An 18638-nucleotide genomic window follows, 5' to 3' on the forward strand; every position below is an offset into this window, starting at 1 on the left:
GGAACCTTCCCCTGTATATACCCTAACACACAAAGAATAAGGGATATTCTTCTCTCTTAAGCACCCTACCTGATACTTAGACTCACACAACTTCCTCCTCTCCATCCTAAGTCCCTACATCTTTTGATGGGCGTTGAAACCACAAAAAACATTCCTACAATAAAATAACTCTAAACAATATTAAAGAGCAGTAAGGTCGAGTCCATGGGGATTGGATATTATGATCAACTTCTATGTTTTTCTTATAAACATAATTTCGGTCGAGCCGATGATCATAGTAATAGTCGTGCCCACACTCCAAACGGACTTGCTGAAAAAATAAACAAATAAATCAGGGGAGTTTTGAAATGTTTGTAAATTAAATAATAAAAATGGCAGAAATGAGAAATTAAGTAAATAGGGAATAAAATAAAATTAGAAGTCAAATTTGAATTTTAATAACCCCTAGACTCGGTGGATTCCAATTTTTGAATCGATCCTCGAAAGTTAATTTTCTCCTCCAAACAATAAGCTGGTTATAGTAGTTAAGAATGTCCTAACCGCCAATTTTTCTTCTCGTAATTGGTCCCGGTATGACCTGCAAACCAACCCTTATCGATTATCTAACCGAGATACATGTGTTCCTGATTCAAGATTTCGGCAGCCTTGCACTCTAAAGAACCCAACTCGGATTAACGACCTCAACCGCACAGGACGTTTTAACCCGATCACTTCTCCCTTGATTTGTTCTCGGAGATTCGAATACAACACGGCTGACTCGTTTCCCCTACTGTCTGCAAACACGACTCTAACCCAACATACTTTTTTATTTGAAATCGAGTTAACTTTAAGGGATGAATTTGTCAGTCCCAATACTTAGGAAAAATAGTGAATACCGATTGGAAGGATTTTAGTACGGATACGTATCTCACGATTCCTAACCGGAAAAAATACCGGCCTAAAGTTAAGTTAGAATTTAGTGAAGCACGAATTTAATCATGCTTTGGTTGGTTATGGAATGGATTTGAATGAAAATAGTGGAAGTTGGGAAGGGAAAGGACTTGGAAAACAATTAAACAAATTTTTTTAAGAAAAACGAAATGAAATGAAAGTAACAGTATGCTACTGACTCATGAAATTGGAAGGGAAAAAAATAATTCTTATTTAATTGCAAGTGAATTCAAGTGTATTTTCAAGCTACCACAAAGTACTATTTATATACATATGATTTACTAAATTTGGCCTAACTACCCTCTATACAAAATTAGAATTAAATAAAAATAAAATATGATTTTCTTCTAATTTTAGGTTTTACAAGGTCCAAAAAAATCTAATAAGTCCTTGACTATTTCTAAGTTTCTGATTCGACCCCACTTTATTGACTATGCTGCAAATTAATTATTTTCTGCTCGTTTTTTACTCATAGCATCCCAATTGCATTCCTGATAGGATTAAAACATAAAATCACTAATTTAGCAGGGATCAATTGAACAATTAACTGATTTAAACATAAAAAATCATGCAAATTTAACATGTTATCATCTTCCCTTCTCATCTCTCCCTTTAGCTCTCCACCTATCATAGGTAAACCCGCCTTCAAACAACCATCACCTTTTCCTCCCTTCTCTTTGTTGAACACTAGTATAAAAATAACTGATAATATACTAATAAAAATTCATTAATGAAGTTTGGAATAGGACATTACAATTTATTTTTCTATCAATGTGAATATAAAATATTAATAAAACATAATCATCTAATAATTATATTAGTAAGATTTATAATTAATATTTCTTTTAAAATCATACATAATAATTGATTCATACATTATTTTCTATAACGATAAGTAAAAGGATGCAGTAAATGAATAATTTAAAATAAATATGTAAATAGATTATTAAAATAAAGCAATCAATTGAAGAACTTTAATTAAGATTTCAATTTAAATGGCAAATAAAAATAATCAATAATTTACTTAATAAAAAACCATATAATAGTTTATTTATTGGTTGTTAGTTAAAATTTAAAAGAATATACTGATAAATAATTTAAAATTTATTAACAATAATTTATTTTTATCAAAAGCCTGATTGATTTGGATTATCACCCTCGTGAGTATTGATCCAAGATTTTATCTTGGGATTGAAAATTGGTAGAGTGGGTAGGAGTAGCACATGATTCATGGTTACTTTGATTTTACATCTTCCTTGGGGGGTTCAGCATAAGATCTTGTCCAAATGGAGAAAATTGCATAAAATGGGCAATCTAGCTTTACTTAAAACAATACCTTGCTACAGGTTTTAATTAATAATTTTTTATTCAACTGGAGTAACTTGTAAATGTTTCTTTACCTCATTGTTTGCTTGCGTACATGATATGAAATGTTTTGGCTTAATTGTTTTTAACCTCATTGTTGATATATATATATATATATTATATTTAAATTCAATAAATAATTAAACTCAAACTCAAACATGAAATTTATGACTGGTAAAAGAAAAATTAAAGGTTTATTTTTATTCCTACTCCCCTTGAAAGCACAAAGCCTAACAACACTACACAGGGAGGGATGGAGGAAAAACGAGGGAAAAAGGAAATCAAAAGAGGGGAAGAAAAAATCGATACCTTTCAAAACCCTCTCTCTGAAATGTAAGAAATTAAAAAAAGAAAAAGATGAGCATAGATTATTGAAGTTTGCTGCTAATAATCCTAAGCTCCATTGATTAAGGCAAGGACTTCAGCCTCGGTTGGAAGGGCTGGGATTGCTCCCTTCTTGGTTGTGGTTATGGCTCCACATGCATTTGCGAATTTCAGTACCTCCCTCAATTTCGATTCATTCTGATTTGATTTTATAAAATAAAATAAAATAACCATTTAGAATAACAATGTAAATCACAATTTTAATCAATAAATAATATACAAAATGGGTTACCTCAAGTATGGTTGGGTCTTCCACGATCTTGCATAGTAAAGCACCAACAAAAGAGTCCCCGGCGCCAGTTGTATCCACTGTATTCACATGGAATGCATCCACTGACCCATGGAAGTACTGCCCACACAGAGGTATCACCGCAACAATACGTAAATTATTATCAGAAGCTTAAATTATTACACACCTAAATAGTGAAAACGTCAAAACAAGACCCTTGGACCCCTAGTTTTTTTTAGCCTAGGTCCCTGTCGAATAATATTAACAAAATAAGACAACTTGAAGAGTTGGGGCCCAAAGCTGACTAGATTACTATCATACTATACTATATTAATTGTTTTTAGCCCTTGGTACCAACCGACGGACAATATTTGCAATGGGATGGACCAAATATAATTTTCCTATCAGTAAATATATGCTTACCGAGTGTTTTTTTATATAATACATATACAAATAAAGCCATCACCAACCATAAATTTGCTAAAAGTGATAAAGCATTCAACTAAGAGCAGTCCAAGAGGCTAAATTTAGCATACCTTGGTATAATACATGCTACCCTTTTCACCGAGGGTGATCAAGAGTAGTGTCAAGTTGGGGCGCCAAAGTTTCATAGCAGTTTCATCGTCGATTTTGTTGCTACCGGTGAGGAACTCTAGCTCAACATCGCTGACCTTGATAATATCGGCCTTATCCCAGATGGATAATATCTGTTTCCTGGCCTCATCGGCTGAAGGCCAAAGTGGCAGCCGAAGGTTTGGATCATATGACAACAAAGCACCTGATTCTTTGGCCACTTCCATTGCCTTTAAGTGAGCCGATCTGCATGGCTCTACGATCAAACTTATTGATCCGTAGTGGAATACTTTGGCCTGCACAAAACAAACAGTTTAAAAGACAAAAAAAAATACACAGTTTTGTTGAGAAAATTACAAGACAAGCAAATTTCCAACAAAAACGATACATCATGCAGTGTTGTTAGGTAGGTAGGCCAATCATTTGATCCATAAGCTAACGAACAAAGACAAATCATACAACTTCTCACCTAACAAGTATTCAATTTTCAATGTTGAAGTCAAATATATACATAATGATTTATACGTTCCTTCACTTCACTCTCCCTCCCATCTACCACATCTACCGACGCATCAAATAAGTCCAGATGCAGTCGTTGTGGATAAACTAACATTGTGGAGGAAAGCTTAAGGAAAGTCATAAACCAATACTTATCACCAGAAACAAATACTAAATGCATCAAACGGATACGAGGAGCACGTCATTCAGTAGCACTATAAGTAAAATCGAACTGGATCTACCCTTGATCAACAATAATTTCCCTATTAGCTGTTGCATGGGATTTCTTACCACAAGGCTACAACTTAAGTTTATGTCCATCCATCGCTTTCTTTAAAATATCCAAATTCAATCCAAATATACATATTAAAAGGTCTAATTATGCCCCCAGTCCCTGTACTCTTCAGATTATTTAAATTTAATCATGACTTGGGTTAAATTTGAATAGGGGTTATCTATTGGACTTCAATTTTTAATCGTCACGGAATTAATAAGTACCTAGAAGATTAAATTTTCAAAATCCAAAGAATACAGGGAGTAAGGGCATAAATATACGGAATTATAATAAAATAACATAAAAAGGTCCAAAGAGACAGAAAAAGCAAAATGAAGATCCAGCGCGTTTTGCCATTGATGTTCAGGCCAGGGTTGGTGTGACCAAGCGAAGCACGTGAAGTCACGTGAGAGACGGAGTTTAACGTTAGTTGATGGATTTTGGTCCCATCGTGGACGCAATCATATAATGTCACAGTGGCGATCCATATAAAGTAATCCCGCAAAACACCGCAAATTTCACCCCATTCCATGTTGTACGAGTTACGTCACAGTAGATGTGAAGTTAGCACTTCCCACACCAAATGTTGATAGTCAAATTAATACATCCAAAGATCCAGATTAGGTCCCAATAATAAGTTACTGTTACGTCGGAGAAACCTCACCGATAGGTGACAACATCAATGCCCGCAGTTTTGACAATTTACGGTGCCTAGATACTCAGCGTGGGTCCTCTATAGAACTATGGATCATAATAATATTGGCTAATATGGCTGACATGTCAGTCTTATTAAAACTCTACTCTCACATTACGGCGCGTGAGTATCAGTTTTCTTCTTGTTTTTTTTATCCTTGTCTTTTTTTGGTTCTTTAAAGTCAAGATCGAAGAAAGAACAGACGAAAGTTGCACTAAAACGAAAAAAAGAAAAGAATTGAAGGTAAAAAGATGTCACTTACGGATCTTATAAGATCAAGATTCAATTCCTCCGGCGTCAACAGCATGTCAGCACTGGGATTCCTATAAAACATGAACTCACGCTCTCCGTCGGCGCGTAGAGTTACGAAGGCAAGAGCGGTCCTAGCACCTTGGTCAAATAAGATCCCGTCACCAGAGACTCCGTTTTGCTTGAGAATATCGGCAAGCATGTGACCGAACTCATCGTCGCCGAGTTTTCCGATGAAGGATGCTTTACTGCCTAGTCTTGAGACGGCAATCGCCACGTTGGCTGGGGCTCCACCGGGGGCTTTGAGGAAGCCTGGAGCTTCAGCTAAAGAAACGCCGGAGACGGTGGGGACGAAGTCGATGAGCATCTCACCGAAACTCACGATTGAACTCTTGTCGGAGACGACCCCGTTAGGTGCCATGGCGTCGATAAGAAAGCAAAAAATAAACGATCTTTTGTTTTTCTAAGGTAAGAAAATAGAAGTAAGAGGGAGGAAGAGGACGGTGCTTATTATATAGGAAAAATACGGAATATTGATTTTTTTCATATAATTAAATTTATTAATGATTTTTATTTGAATGGATTTTGGAAACTGTGTTCTATGTTGGATATTTTTACAAATGTGGGCCCGCTGTTTTTCTATTTTAATTTTGGATTATTATGAGCTAAATAAAAATAAAGAAATATTTTCTAAAATTCATATTATTTTTATTTAACTAGTTCAACGGGTGATTTATTTTCGTCGAATTTCATTAAAGATAAAATGCTTTCGTTGCCTCTTGATGAATGGTCATTCCTCCACATACAATCAAAGCATCATTCTCAGAAAAAACTTAAATATATACTGCATATACACATTTGTAGTTAAATTATATAAAGCCGTTGAGCTTAGTTTTGTAGTTATAAATCATATTAATGTCCATGATGATTGTATCAATAACTTATCTCAACTTCTTTTGTTCATTTGATTCTTGGTACAATCACTAAACTAATTGTGGGAATTAAAATAGGACACAACTTCTTGATTTTTAGGTTTTGTATTTTAGTGCGTAAAAGGGTGGAACATATGCCCTATTATGATTATCTCTCCTTCCTTAATTCAATTTATTCTTTTTAATTTATTCGAATGAAATGAAATTGAGTCAAATAAATTTGTTGAAGTTAAATTTAAAAATTTATTAAAATATTATTGATAATATAACTAAATTCTAAGTTAAAGAACATAAATGTAATGTATATTTGAAAACTCTTTCAAAACAAAATAAGAGAAGAAGAAAAAAACAAGATAATTATGCTATGTTTGGTAGGAATTTTTTTCATATTTAGTCACTCCCATGACTTATTTTTAGTAAATAGAAGAAAAATTTTAGCTTATTTTGAAAATTTCTTTTTTTTTACAAGAATTATTACATGTCTTTTCAATTTCAAGTTTGAATTTATACTAACTATTCTTTATTTAATGTCTAGCTATTACAATATATATGTAATAAATAAGATTTTTCCTCATATTATTACACTAGTAACCAAACGAGGCATTAGTATGATAAACTTGATTTGATAATCTATTTGTTTAAAGCCTTAAATTTATCATTTTAGATTTTTTAAAAATATAATTAATTTTAATTTTTGAATATATATGTATAAAATTTTGAAAAGAAAATTTAAATTTTGGAAGATAATTTTAATTTCTTGTAATTTTTAAGAGAGACTAATTTGCACATTTTCGAAATTGTTAGGATTCAAGGGTATTTACATTAATTTATTAATCCAATTATTTAAATTTTTCGAGCTGTAAAATCCAACTCGACTCGAACTCGAAAATCAAATTACTTATTTAAATTAATTAAAAATGAATAACTCAAAAATATTAAATAAGTCAATTTTTATAAGAAAATAATAATTTGGTATTATAATTAATTATAAATATTTATACAAAAGGAGACAATCATTGTTTCGGAATTTGGCTTTCCTTTCATTGGTAATCTTTAAAAGAAAATCAAAATACATGGATACACAAAATAATTGCAAATGAGTTAAGTTTGGAAATTGTTCAAAGTGGGACAATTGGTAGGTTATAATGTTATATTAAAATGATTTAACATAAATTTGTAAGCAAGAAATCCTTAAATAATAATTTCTTTCACAAATGATACCCTTGAAAAATTCACTTCTATTAAATTTAAACATATAAAAGATGATATTTAAAATTTCTTTTAAAATAAAGGTGGCATAGACAGGTCTAATCAGGACCAACTTGTTTCTCCACTAATGTCATCTAAAATCAACACATTTTATAATAAAACCAATAACATCTTTTGTGGAAATAAATAAAATATTTACTATTATTGCCACTATGGTGAGATAACTTAAATATTTAATTTCAATTGTTTAAATGTAAAATTTTTTATAATTCAATTTCAATTTTAAAATTAAAATATTAACAGATAAATCTCAAAATTATAAATGAACTTTGATTTAATGTGTAATTGTATATATAAACTTTAATTTAGTGCAATTATACACTGAAACTCTAATTATGGTTCAAATATATACTTCAAACTTTAATTTTGATTTAATCATACACATTTAAAGAAATAAATATATCAATTTATTTTTATACGGGATAAATATAATCATTTATGTATGAAATATATATAAACATAAAATGATGTTATATCAACAATTGTGTTAAAATTTACAAGAATTGGATCAAATCAAAATTTTATGTATAAAATTGCACAAAATCAAAGTTTATATATACAATTACACATTAAAACATAGTTCATATATAATTTTGAGATTTATCCCTTTATAAACTATTTTACAAAAGTTTGCCGTGTAAGTTGATTTTACAAAATTAGGTAACCCTCTTTTCATTTTTTATGCCATAAGTTGATTTTCATGTCAATAAACTTTTTCATGCCCTTTTAATAAGATTAATTTTATGTAATTTCATCTATATTTTTCATGCTTTTTTTCAATCTTTTATGTTATCAAAGTTTTAGATCTCATAATAATTATGAAAAAAATTTCTCGTTAATATTGTATTTGTTTTACTGAAAATATCTTTTGAAAAATAATTTTAAAAATTATTGAATAATGAAAATATTTAACACAATCATCCAAACACCAAAAATATCAAAATTTTCAGAAAAAATTAATACATTTTCATAAAAAATTTTACACCAAACAAATAAAGTAATTTTAATTTTAGTTAAATTCGATCATAAACCATAAAATTTATATGGTTCAATAAAAACAAGTGTAATTTTATTTTATTTTCCCATCACTTTGATCAAAGGTGAAGCTTTATCTACTTATTGCTCTTCCTTCATTTCTCTTTATTTATTTGAGAAAGAGGTATGAAATTAAATTTAATAAAGAATTAAAAGCATGATGACAATTTAGTAAGATGTGCTTTTAGCTAATATTATATTTTGTCAACCAAACAATAAACTCTTATATTTCAAGGTAGTAATACATTGTGTGAACCAATTTTTTTCTTTTAAGAGGGGGTTAAAGCTAAGAGTTCTGTTTAAGGGCCAAGATGAAATTATAAAACCCAAGGATAAATGCTAAAATTTGTGTTAGAAAAACTTAAATTAAATTATTAATTTTAAAGTAAAAAGATTGTAATTTTTTTATTTAACCAAAGGTAAATAAAGACTTAAATCGAATTTTTTTAACTTTTGAGAGGGATTAAAAGCAATATTATCATTTAGATAAAGGGACAAGGTTCTGCCTGCCCTTATTATCGGGTATGTCATATTATCAAATTTAGTTAATTTAGTTAAAATGTAAGGATTTAATGTTTAGTTGATAGAAGGTAAGATTATTTAAAAGTAAAATTTATTAAAATTATCCTTAAACATATAAAAACTAAGAAAAGTTAACTATTAAAAATAAAAATTAAGATAATAAGATACAAAATGTTAAATGTTAAAAGATTTCAACTAACGAATAATCAATGATGGAAAAAATCACTTATAATAATTAATTAAAATAATATAGTATAACTAAAAAATGTAATATAATAAAATAATAAATTTCTCAATTAATAATAATAACAAATAAATAAAAGACAAAACTCACTTGTCATAAAACTGAAGAGTTTGATTTATTAGCGTGTGTTTTCATTTTCCATTTGGTTTAACATAAATGGATTTAATCTTAAAGAAAAACATAGAATTATAAGAATCATATTGTCATGTTTATGAAAAAGTAACTCTTAAAAAAATTAAAATTCAAAAAAGGTAAATAAAATAAAATTTGACATACCAACATAAAAAGTGGAGATGTCAAATTCTGAAATTTCCTCTGACATTATCGGTGGTGAAGATGAGAAGGGTGGCCAAGCAGAAGATCGATCCACCAAAAAGGTTCGTCATAAGGATCAAAGGGTGGAGTCGAACTCGATGACTATGGTAGACCTGGTGTCTGTACCAATAATGACCTAAAAAGACAAACTGGTAGGGGATTCTTCTATTTTAGGGAGGGCGTTTGAAACACCAGAATTTGTGATGGAATCTGATATGGAATTCATTGATGGAGACATTAGGAGATCGGATATTAATGGAAAACCATCAATTGATTTTTCTGAGAGGGTTAATCAATTGCTAGTTAAAGATATGGCTCTGACGGTAATGATCAAATTACTTGGTCGAAATATTGGTTTTATTTCACTCCAAAACAGGATTTCTAATCTCTGGAGACCCTCAATGCCTTTTCATTTAATGGACATTGAGAATGATTATTATTTGGTCAAATTTCAGGGCAAAGAGGACTATGATAGAGTATTATCTTAAGGGCCTTGGATTGTATTTAAACAATACCTTACAGTTCAGCCGTGGTCAACAGATTTTGATCCTGCAAAACCTTATCCGAGTATGGTTAAGACCTGGATTCGCCTTTCTGGTTTGCCAGATCATTTGTACAACAGGAAAATCCTTTGGGAGATTGGGGAATTGGTAGGGAAGGTTGTGAGGTTGGATTTCAATATTGATTATAGGGCTAGAGGCAGATTTGATCGCATGGTTCTTTTCATTAACTTGGACAAGCCCTTGGTCTCTTAAACTCTGATTAATGGAGTCCTCCAACTGATTGAGTATGAATCATTATCGGTTGTTTTTTTTCTTGTGGTAGATACGACTATGGGAAATAACTATGCCCAAATGTCAAAAATGTTACGGTGGTCGAGGAAGGTCAGCCTGTTGTAATCGAAAGAGGGGAGCCTGATGTGGCAATGGAATCGACTGACAAAGAGGTTGAATCGGTAAACTATGGCCCATGGATGTTGGTAGAAAGAAAATCAAGGTGAAAATCGAGGGATGATAGGAGATTTGGTATCGAAATTCAAGGGGTTGGATCTTCTGGATCCCGTTTCAATATCTTGGCTAATGGAAATAAGGGAAGGAATGATACTGTGGGGATTGGGGAAATCGATAAAGGGCAGTCGAAGGGAGTTCTAAATGGTAATAAAAGTGAAGCTATTAATTTTAGTAAAAATTCAGGATTGGGTGAGAGGGCAATAGTTGTTTCCAACAAAGAAAATAAAGGCGGAAATCGAGGGATGATAAAGGATTTGGAGTTGAAATTCAAGGGGTTGAATCTTTTAGATCTCATTTCAATATCTTGGCTGATAAAAATAAAGAAAGGAATGATAATGTGGGGATTGGGGAAATTAGGAAGGAGCAGTTGAAGGGACTTTTAAATGGTAATAGAAGTGAAGCTATTAATTTGAGTAAAAATTCAGGGTTGGATAAGATGGTAACATTTGTTTCTAACAAAGGTCAAACTAAATGAAAAAGTGGGCCTAGTGAATTTTCTTCGAATGGGAAAAATAAATTAGTGGATGGAGCCATCCTGCTTTCTAAATCCCAAGAGAAACGACCTATACAATCGAATGGATCTGGACTTTTGTCCCTTTTAGGCCCAACTTTGGTCATTGAGGGAAATTCTTTTAATGAGGACAGGGAGGGCGTTACCAACTTGGCTCCTTTAGAAAAAACCCGTCCTTGGTTCGCCTACAACTCTCCAAATAATATTTTCGATTCTAGGGGGAATTTTATGTTGGGAAGTGTTGGATGTTCAAATGGTGGGATTTTCTCTATTGAAGGACCTATCAAAATGGTTGTGGGTGTTAGAGAGAGCTTACTCGATGTAGGAAAGCACAATCCAGTGGTTTTTAAAGAAAACAAAATGCCTACTCCAATCGATTCTTGTATTGGTAGCAGTTGGTAGCAAGGATGTTTCTACGAAGAGGATTTCTTCATCTCCAAGTGAAAACGACAGTGGAGGGAAAACAAGTAATAGTAAACATAAAAAGAAACTAAAAAAGACCATTCGCGGACCAGTGAGAAATTTTAAGGTTTCTAGTAACTCACGAATTCCTCTGGCTGAGTCGATTAATTCCATGGTTAATTTGATATCAGTACAGCTTGCCCAAGAAACTGGTAAGGAGCAGTTGGGGAAAACGGGGGACTATCAATCACAATGGAGTAGGATAGAAAGTAAGTTTGTTATCCATTTTTTTATATTATTTTTATGGATTTAAACTTTACTGTTTTCTCATGAAATTACTAAGGTTGTGTGGGGATTAATTTCCCACGTGTTTTTAAAGAATATAACCTGGAATTTAAGTAAGATATTGTCAATTTGTTAGAACCAAGAATCAACGGTACTAAAGTGGACGTTGTTATAACTAAGCTGGGTTTTCAATATTCACATTGAGTGGAAGCAATGGGTTTTTTGGGGGAATTTGGCTTGGTTGGAAATATTCTATCAAAGTCAAGATTATCCGAAGTAATCCATAATTCATTCTAACTCTTGTTTTAAGTAATAGGTGGTCTGAAGGTGTGTTATAGCTTTTATTTATGGTAGCCTAAATCAAACAAAAAGAAAATCCTTTTGGGAGGACTTGAAGTTGTTACCCAAAGGGCCAACTCTTTGGATGCCAATAAGAGATTCTAATACTATTATTTCTGAGAATGAAAAGTTTGGGGGCACTCAAAAGGTAAACATTATCCATTATTTAGAGATTTTGTAGACAATTGAGCTCTGCAGGACTTGGGGTTCAAAGGTTTGGAATTCATCTAGTAGTGGGGTAAAATTTTTGAAAGACTTGATGATCAGCTATAAAAGTAACATATTTTAATCTCATTCTTAATTTATTTTTTGATGACTAATTATGCAAATTAGTGAATTTGATGCTCCTAATCCTTTAAATTCATGTTTTTATACTTAAGAGACCATTTGGGAGCAAAATGAACGAAAAACAAGCCAAAATTGGACAAAAAGAGCTACTTTCAGGATCCATACGGGCTGGGCACACGCCCCTGTGAGCCTCATGGGCTGGCCACACGCCCATGTGCTATTTCATGTCAATTTCGCACTCTGCTCCCCAAATATGTGGAAAAACTCAATTTTTAGGCTTTCTAAGCATTCTAAAGACTATAAATACCAATTGGAAGAATAGAGAATGGGGCAATCAGAGGAGATTGAAGAAAACACTCAAAGAACACCATCGAAATCAACTTGGAAGTGAATCTCCATCAAGCCAACTTGGAACCAATTAGTCCTCGTGGATACGATATTCCCTACTCACCATAGCTATACTATTGTTCGATAGGTGCGCTTGCCTTTGTCGTATTTATAGTTAGTTTAGTGACCATCAAGTTTTTCGCGCCGTTGCCGAGGACTAAAATATTAGGAACACTTGATTTTTATTAATCTAGCCATTTATTTTTATTGCATTTTGTTTTTGCTTTTTAGTTTAAATTTTACATTCTAATTTTTCTTTTGGTTGTTTCTGGCAGGTTCCTTTATTACTGAGGAGATGGGGGATAATCAAAATAATCAACAACCTCTTGCAGTTGCAACAAACCCTGTAGATCCTGCTCTTGTTCCTCGTACTATGTACGATTATGCCAAGTCCACCTTAACTGGGGCTGAATCGAGTATCGTGGGACCCACTATTGTTGCAAATAATTTCAAACTAATACCGAACACTATTCAGATGATTCAACAATTTGTTTAGTTCGATGATTTGCAAAACAAAGATCCATATACTCATTTGGCTAGCTTTCTAGAAATTTGCGATACTTTCAAAATTGATGGTGTCACTGACGACACCATTTGCCTACGGTTGTTCCCTTTCTCATTGAGGAACAAAGCTAAGCAGTGGTTGTACTCTTTACCATGAGGTAATTCCATCACTACATGGGATCAAATGACTGAGAACTTTCTACTGAAGTACTTCCCACCGGCAAATGCATCCAAGTTAAGGAACGTCATCTCTTCCTTTGTGCAGATCGATTTAGAGACGTTATATGATGCATGGGAGATGTATAAGTATTTATTGAGAAGGTGCCTTCACCATGGGTTATCTCTATGGCTACAAGTTCAAACCTTTTACAATGGTTTGAATCCTTCAACTAGGCATCTAATCGACGCAGCAACCGGTGGAACTCTGAATAATAAAACACCCTAAACGGCTTATGAATTTATTGAGGAGATGTCATTGAATAATCATCAGTGGCAAGTCATGAGGACGAAGCCGCTGAAAGTAGTTGGTGTTTTTAATTTAGATGGGATCACCATGTTATCAAACCAGGTAGAAATTTTAAATAGAAGATTTAATGTTTTATATCTTTTTATGCAGGTAAATCCAGTGATGCAATGCGATGCAAATAGAGGTGAAATAAATAATCTAGATTATTTACCCTTCGGTCCTAGCACAAAGAACGATAATATCAATTATATGAGTAATAATTCTAGAACTCAAAATAACCCTTATAGTAATCACTATAATACAGGTTGGAAAAACCACCCAAACTTTTCATGAGGTGGTCAAGGAAACTAAAGATCACAACCCTTTCCAGGCTTACAACAACCTTATTAGCCACAGAAGAAGCCAAACCTTGAAAAGATGTTGGAAAATTTTATTTTAGTGTCGGAGACTTATTTTCAAAACACCAAGACAACTTTGAAAAATCAGCAAGCATCAATTCTTAGGCTCGAAAATCAGGTTGAACAGCTTGCTAAATTAGTTTCAGAAAGGCAACAAGGTAATTCACCTAGTAGCATTGAACCCAACTTAAAAAAGTATGTGAAAGCAGTTATATTGAGGAATGGGAAAGTGTTGGCTAAACCTTCTTCCTCGCCGAGCCACACGCACCAAACTAGCCGTACCCCCACCAAGCCCTTCTCCCATTTCTTCCCTATTTCCCCCTCCGACACCATTCACTATCGAACAACCCACGCACGCGACCACCCCAGACCACCCCTTCGGCCTTCACTCAGCCTTATCGGACTCCATCGTCGCGCACCTCCAGCCACCGTCTGCCCCTCCGTCAATCTTTTTCCCCATTTTCCTATTTATTTTATTTATTATTATTTTATTATTAATTCATTTTATTTTATTTTATTCCTTTACTTCTTTTAATTTAATTATTTACCCTATTTAATAATGTTATTATTATTTGGTTATGTTTTTTACTGCTCTCTTTGTTTTTATTTCTTATAATATTATTTATTACTACTTTTATTTCGCTTAGGTCGTGAGTTATTATTATTATTTGTTCCTTTTATTCTTCAAATTATTTCCTTAAGTTAGTTTCTACATTAGTTTATTTTATTTTATTATTCCTTATTGTTGTTATTATCTCTGGTTTGATTCATAATTGTTTAAGTATTTGGTTTTTACATGATTTGGTATTCATACGTACCGTTTTCGGAGTGGATTTCTATTTCGACTGCTTAAATTTTGATTTGTCAGCCCTTTGCTTGCATTTTTGGTGATGCTTTATTTATTGTTGAATTTTTTTTTCAGGCACACCATGACAAATACTCGCAACAAGTCTAAGGTCGCCGTTGCCGCCTCAAAAAAGTAGAAGACTCTGGGCACGACCTTCTCTTCAGGCATTTCCGCCGAGGCACGCCATCTATTCCTCTGTTTTTCTCGGGGTCCCTGAGAGGACTTATATCAGATTATTTGACTTCGGCCACTTGGCGTGGGCCGATATATTGATTGGGCCGCTTTAGAGTTGGTCCAATTAGTTGATCACATCCGCGCCTTCATTTCTGCAGCACCATGAGATCAGTTCTTTTCCATCATCGAGCCTACTTACATGGAGCTTACTTTAGAGTTTTGTTCCATATTTACCCTTCAGCAGGTGATGTCGTCTTATGACGAGTCAACAACCATCACCTTTCAACTTGATGCTATAGCATGACATATGAGTGTCCCCGAGTTTGGAGCAGCATTAAGACTTTACACTACAAAGTTCATGAGTGCCGAGAACTTCTTCCGCTCACACCAGCACATTCACTACTCGTCATCTCTTTGTTGGATCAACCTTACGGCGAGGACAAGAACTTATGACTCGAGTCGCTCGAAGGCGACTTATCTTCCTTCGACTCTGTGATATATTCATGCCATCTTAGCCTACACATTGATCAGTCGGAGGGAGAGCATTGGAGTCGTCGGTACCACTAATGCATACTTTTTATGGAGCATGACGACGGGGCATATTTTTTATCTAGCCTAATTCATCGCTCTCGCATTCCTCCATTAGACAGAGCATAGCAGGAAGGGTCCTATCTGTTTAAGCCCTTATGTGACTTGACTCACACGACATTTCAGTCTCCTCGACACACCGGAGTAGTTTTCTTTTCTTACACTCATCAGCTAGATGTCTTCACAATGACTATCGAGCATGACACATATGTTGATGATCAAGCGGCTTCATGGAGTGGATCCTCTTCAGTATCGATTATTTCATTCTGACCCTCAGAATGAACCTGAGGAATTCACTGATGATGTCCCTTTCCATCACGATGATCCACCTCATCATCCACCTTCGAGTCACGTCCTGCTTTTTCTGCTACTACATTAGAGGACCTCTCCGAGTGATTCACTCGCTTCGAGTAGTGCTGCTTTCAGAGGTTCAACAGTATTGATACGACTTTGCAACATATCTGTCAGCACATTCATATCTCTTCAGCACCGACGACTCACCCTACTAATGTCTCTGACGATGAGGATCATTGATTTTATTTGTTTTCTTTTTAATTTTAATTTTAATTTTCTTTTTTTATGTTTATGTTTCTTTCTATTTTTAGTTGTTTTGTTTTATTGTTATTTTCTTGTACTTCTTTTAATTATTATCTTTTGAATTATATTTTTATGGTTGTTTCCAATCGAGTTATAACCCCTTAATCTTCTTTACTATTTGTGTTTATTTTCTTTTTTTATCGGAATCATGCGCTACATTTAGATTTGACTATAATTCCGTTTTTCACTATTCTAGGGATTTCATCCAATATTCAGGGCAGTTTCAATTTTCTCCCTCTCTTATGATATTTTGCTCATACTGTGATTATATATGTTTGTACACTGAGGACAATGTATATCTTAAGTGTGGGGAGGTTATTTATATAATTATTAGAAAATCCCTGAATTATGTCTTGTATTTAAGGAATTTTCTCATACTTCCATTAGAATGAATTTTTGTCGATTTGGAATTTTTGTTGATGTGTTTTGAATTAATTTGTAGATATTTGTGCTTTGGTTGATTTAAACTTTAAGACGTTAGAAAATCAAGCATGATAAGTTTATTTTCGGAATTAAAAATTTTAAATTGTTTCCCTGAATTGAGATATTATCTTGAAGTTTTAAATTTGCAAGTTTGACATCAAAATCCATGAATTGTTATGAGATTTTGAGCCTTTAGAGCATACATTTATCTTGCTCATTTTATTATTGGTTATGAGTGTATCAATTTGATTTGTTATTCTAGAACTTGCTTCGATTATACATGTTGAGACCACACCTTTGATTTGATATACTAAGGTGATAAAAGCACTTAGGTTTTAACCCACTTATCCCATAAAAAGCCTACCTTCGTAATTAACCCTTAGTGAACCAAGTTGAGCCTAACACACCGTTTCTTTATTTTCCCATTAATGTTAACCTATAACTCAATTTTTTGTTGAGGCTTTTTCCCACTTTATTGACTCCCTTTCCGTCGAGATTTGATTTGGTTAGTTGCCTAACTATACTCTTTTGTTTGATTCGTTGAATTATCTCTTATTGTTCTAAAAAAGATCAAAATATATATATATCAAAAATAAAATATTGAGTATTAATTAGTCTTATTGATTGAGCTTGAACAGTTAAATTCATATTTTGAGAAGAAGCTCATTTTATTATTCTTGAATAGTTCTTAATTCAACATTTGTTTATTTTTCTAATTTGGTAATTTATCAATTCAATTTCGATTTTAACCAACTTTTTCAGCCTTTCTCCACACTTTTAACCTAAGCCCTACTAAAACCTCTTAAAGACCTTTTAATTTGTGTATCATATCATTTTATAGTGGTGGAGATTTGATTTCCATGCAAGCCTATGGTAATGACTTTTCTTGTTTGACTATTGAGTGCTTATTGTTTAACCTTAAACACTTTGAGTGATTTGAGTGAATCTTTAGTGAGGATGCCGATTCTTGTCAATTTTGAATTGAAGGTAATTACTTAGATAAAGGGAAATACCTATGTTTTCATACTTTAAAAATTTTCGACTTAGATTGTTTGAATCTTTAGTACTCTTTTAGTTGAATTGCCAATGCATGATTATTTGTGAATTATTTGAGACATTATTGATAAGATTTATAATTTGAGAAAGATTAATTTTAATGAGAGTTGAAGATTTTGCTTGAGGACAAGCAAATGCTTAAGTGTAGGGATATTTGATAAGTTATAAAAGTAACATATTTTAATCTCATTCTTAACGTGTTTTTGGATGATTAATTATTGAAATTATTGAATTTGATGCTCCTAATCCTTAAATTCATGTGTCTATACTTAGGAGAGCATTTGGGAACAAAAGGAACGAAAAATGAGCCAAAATCAGACAAAAAGAGGTACTTTTAGGATCCACACGGGCTGGTTACACGCTCGTGTGCCAGCCCGTGTCGATTTCGCACTCTACTCCTCAAATACGCGGAAAAACCCAATATTTAAGCTTTCTGAGTATTCTAAAGACTATAAATACCAATTAGAAGAATAAAGAAGGGGGCAATCAGAGGAGATTGAGGAAAACATTCGAAGAACACCATCAGAATCAACTTGGAAGTGAATCTCCATCAAGATTGAAGATCTCCTTTTAATTTCTTTCGAAGTTTTATTGAGTTCCTTTATGTCTTGTGGTTATCCTAACTTTGAGATGTTTCTATTTAGGATTATGAACTAAATTCCCTAGATACCTAGGGGAGATGAAACCTATGATGAATCCTATTATTTAATTTGTACTTTACGCGACAAATACTTGATTCTTATTCTCAATTATGTATGCTTATTTCTTGTTTTAATATTTTCGGGATGTTAATTCATGTTTAATGTGCTTATTTCAGTGGAGCAAAAGTCCCTGTTTAAGAGTAGATCTA

General features: G+C 32.9%; 1 protein-coding gene across 1 annotated transcript; it reads right to left on the reverse strand.

Annotated features, from left to right (window-relative positions):
• Positions 1-2435: 2435 nt before the first annotated feature.
• LOC105776611 (probable fructokinase-4) lies at positions 2436-5689 on the reverse strand. The gene is made up of 4 exons (XM_012599366.2): positions 5210-5689; positions 3445-3777; positions 2912-3028; positions 2436-2817 (listed from the first exon to the last, which is right to left on the reverse strand). Exons 1-4 carry the CDS (start codon positions 5615-5617, stop codon positions 2689-2691), a joined length of 987 nt encoding a protein of 328 aa, XP_012454820.1. The 5' UTR covers positions 5618-5689; the 3' UTR covers positions 2436-2688.
• Between the last annotated feature and the right edge of the window lie 12949 nt (positions 5690-18638).

The sequence above is a fragment of the Gossypium raimondii genome, chromosome 10 (genome assembly GCF_025698545.1).
Source record: "Gossypium raimondii isolate GPD5lz chromosome 10, ASM2569854v1, whole genome shotgun sequence".
Classification (NCBI taxonomy): domain Eukaryota; kingdom Viridiplantae; phylum Streptophyta; class Magnoliopsida; order Malvales; family Malvaceae; genus Gossypium; species Gossypium raimondii.

Coding starts and splice junctions, on each gene's coding strand:
- LOC105776611 (XM_012599366.2), bottom strand. CDS start 5,617: ATGGCACCTAACGGGGTCGTCTCCGACAAGAGTTCAATCGTGAGTTTC. Junction 3,778..5,209: donor ATCTTGATCTTATAAGATCC/GTAAGTGACATC, acceptor TGTTTTGTGCAG/GCCAAAGTATTCCACTACGG. Junction 3,029..3,444: donor GTAGCATGTATTATACCAAG/GTATGCTAAATT, acceptor CTGTGTGGGCAG/TACTTCCATGGGTCAGTGGA.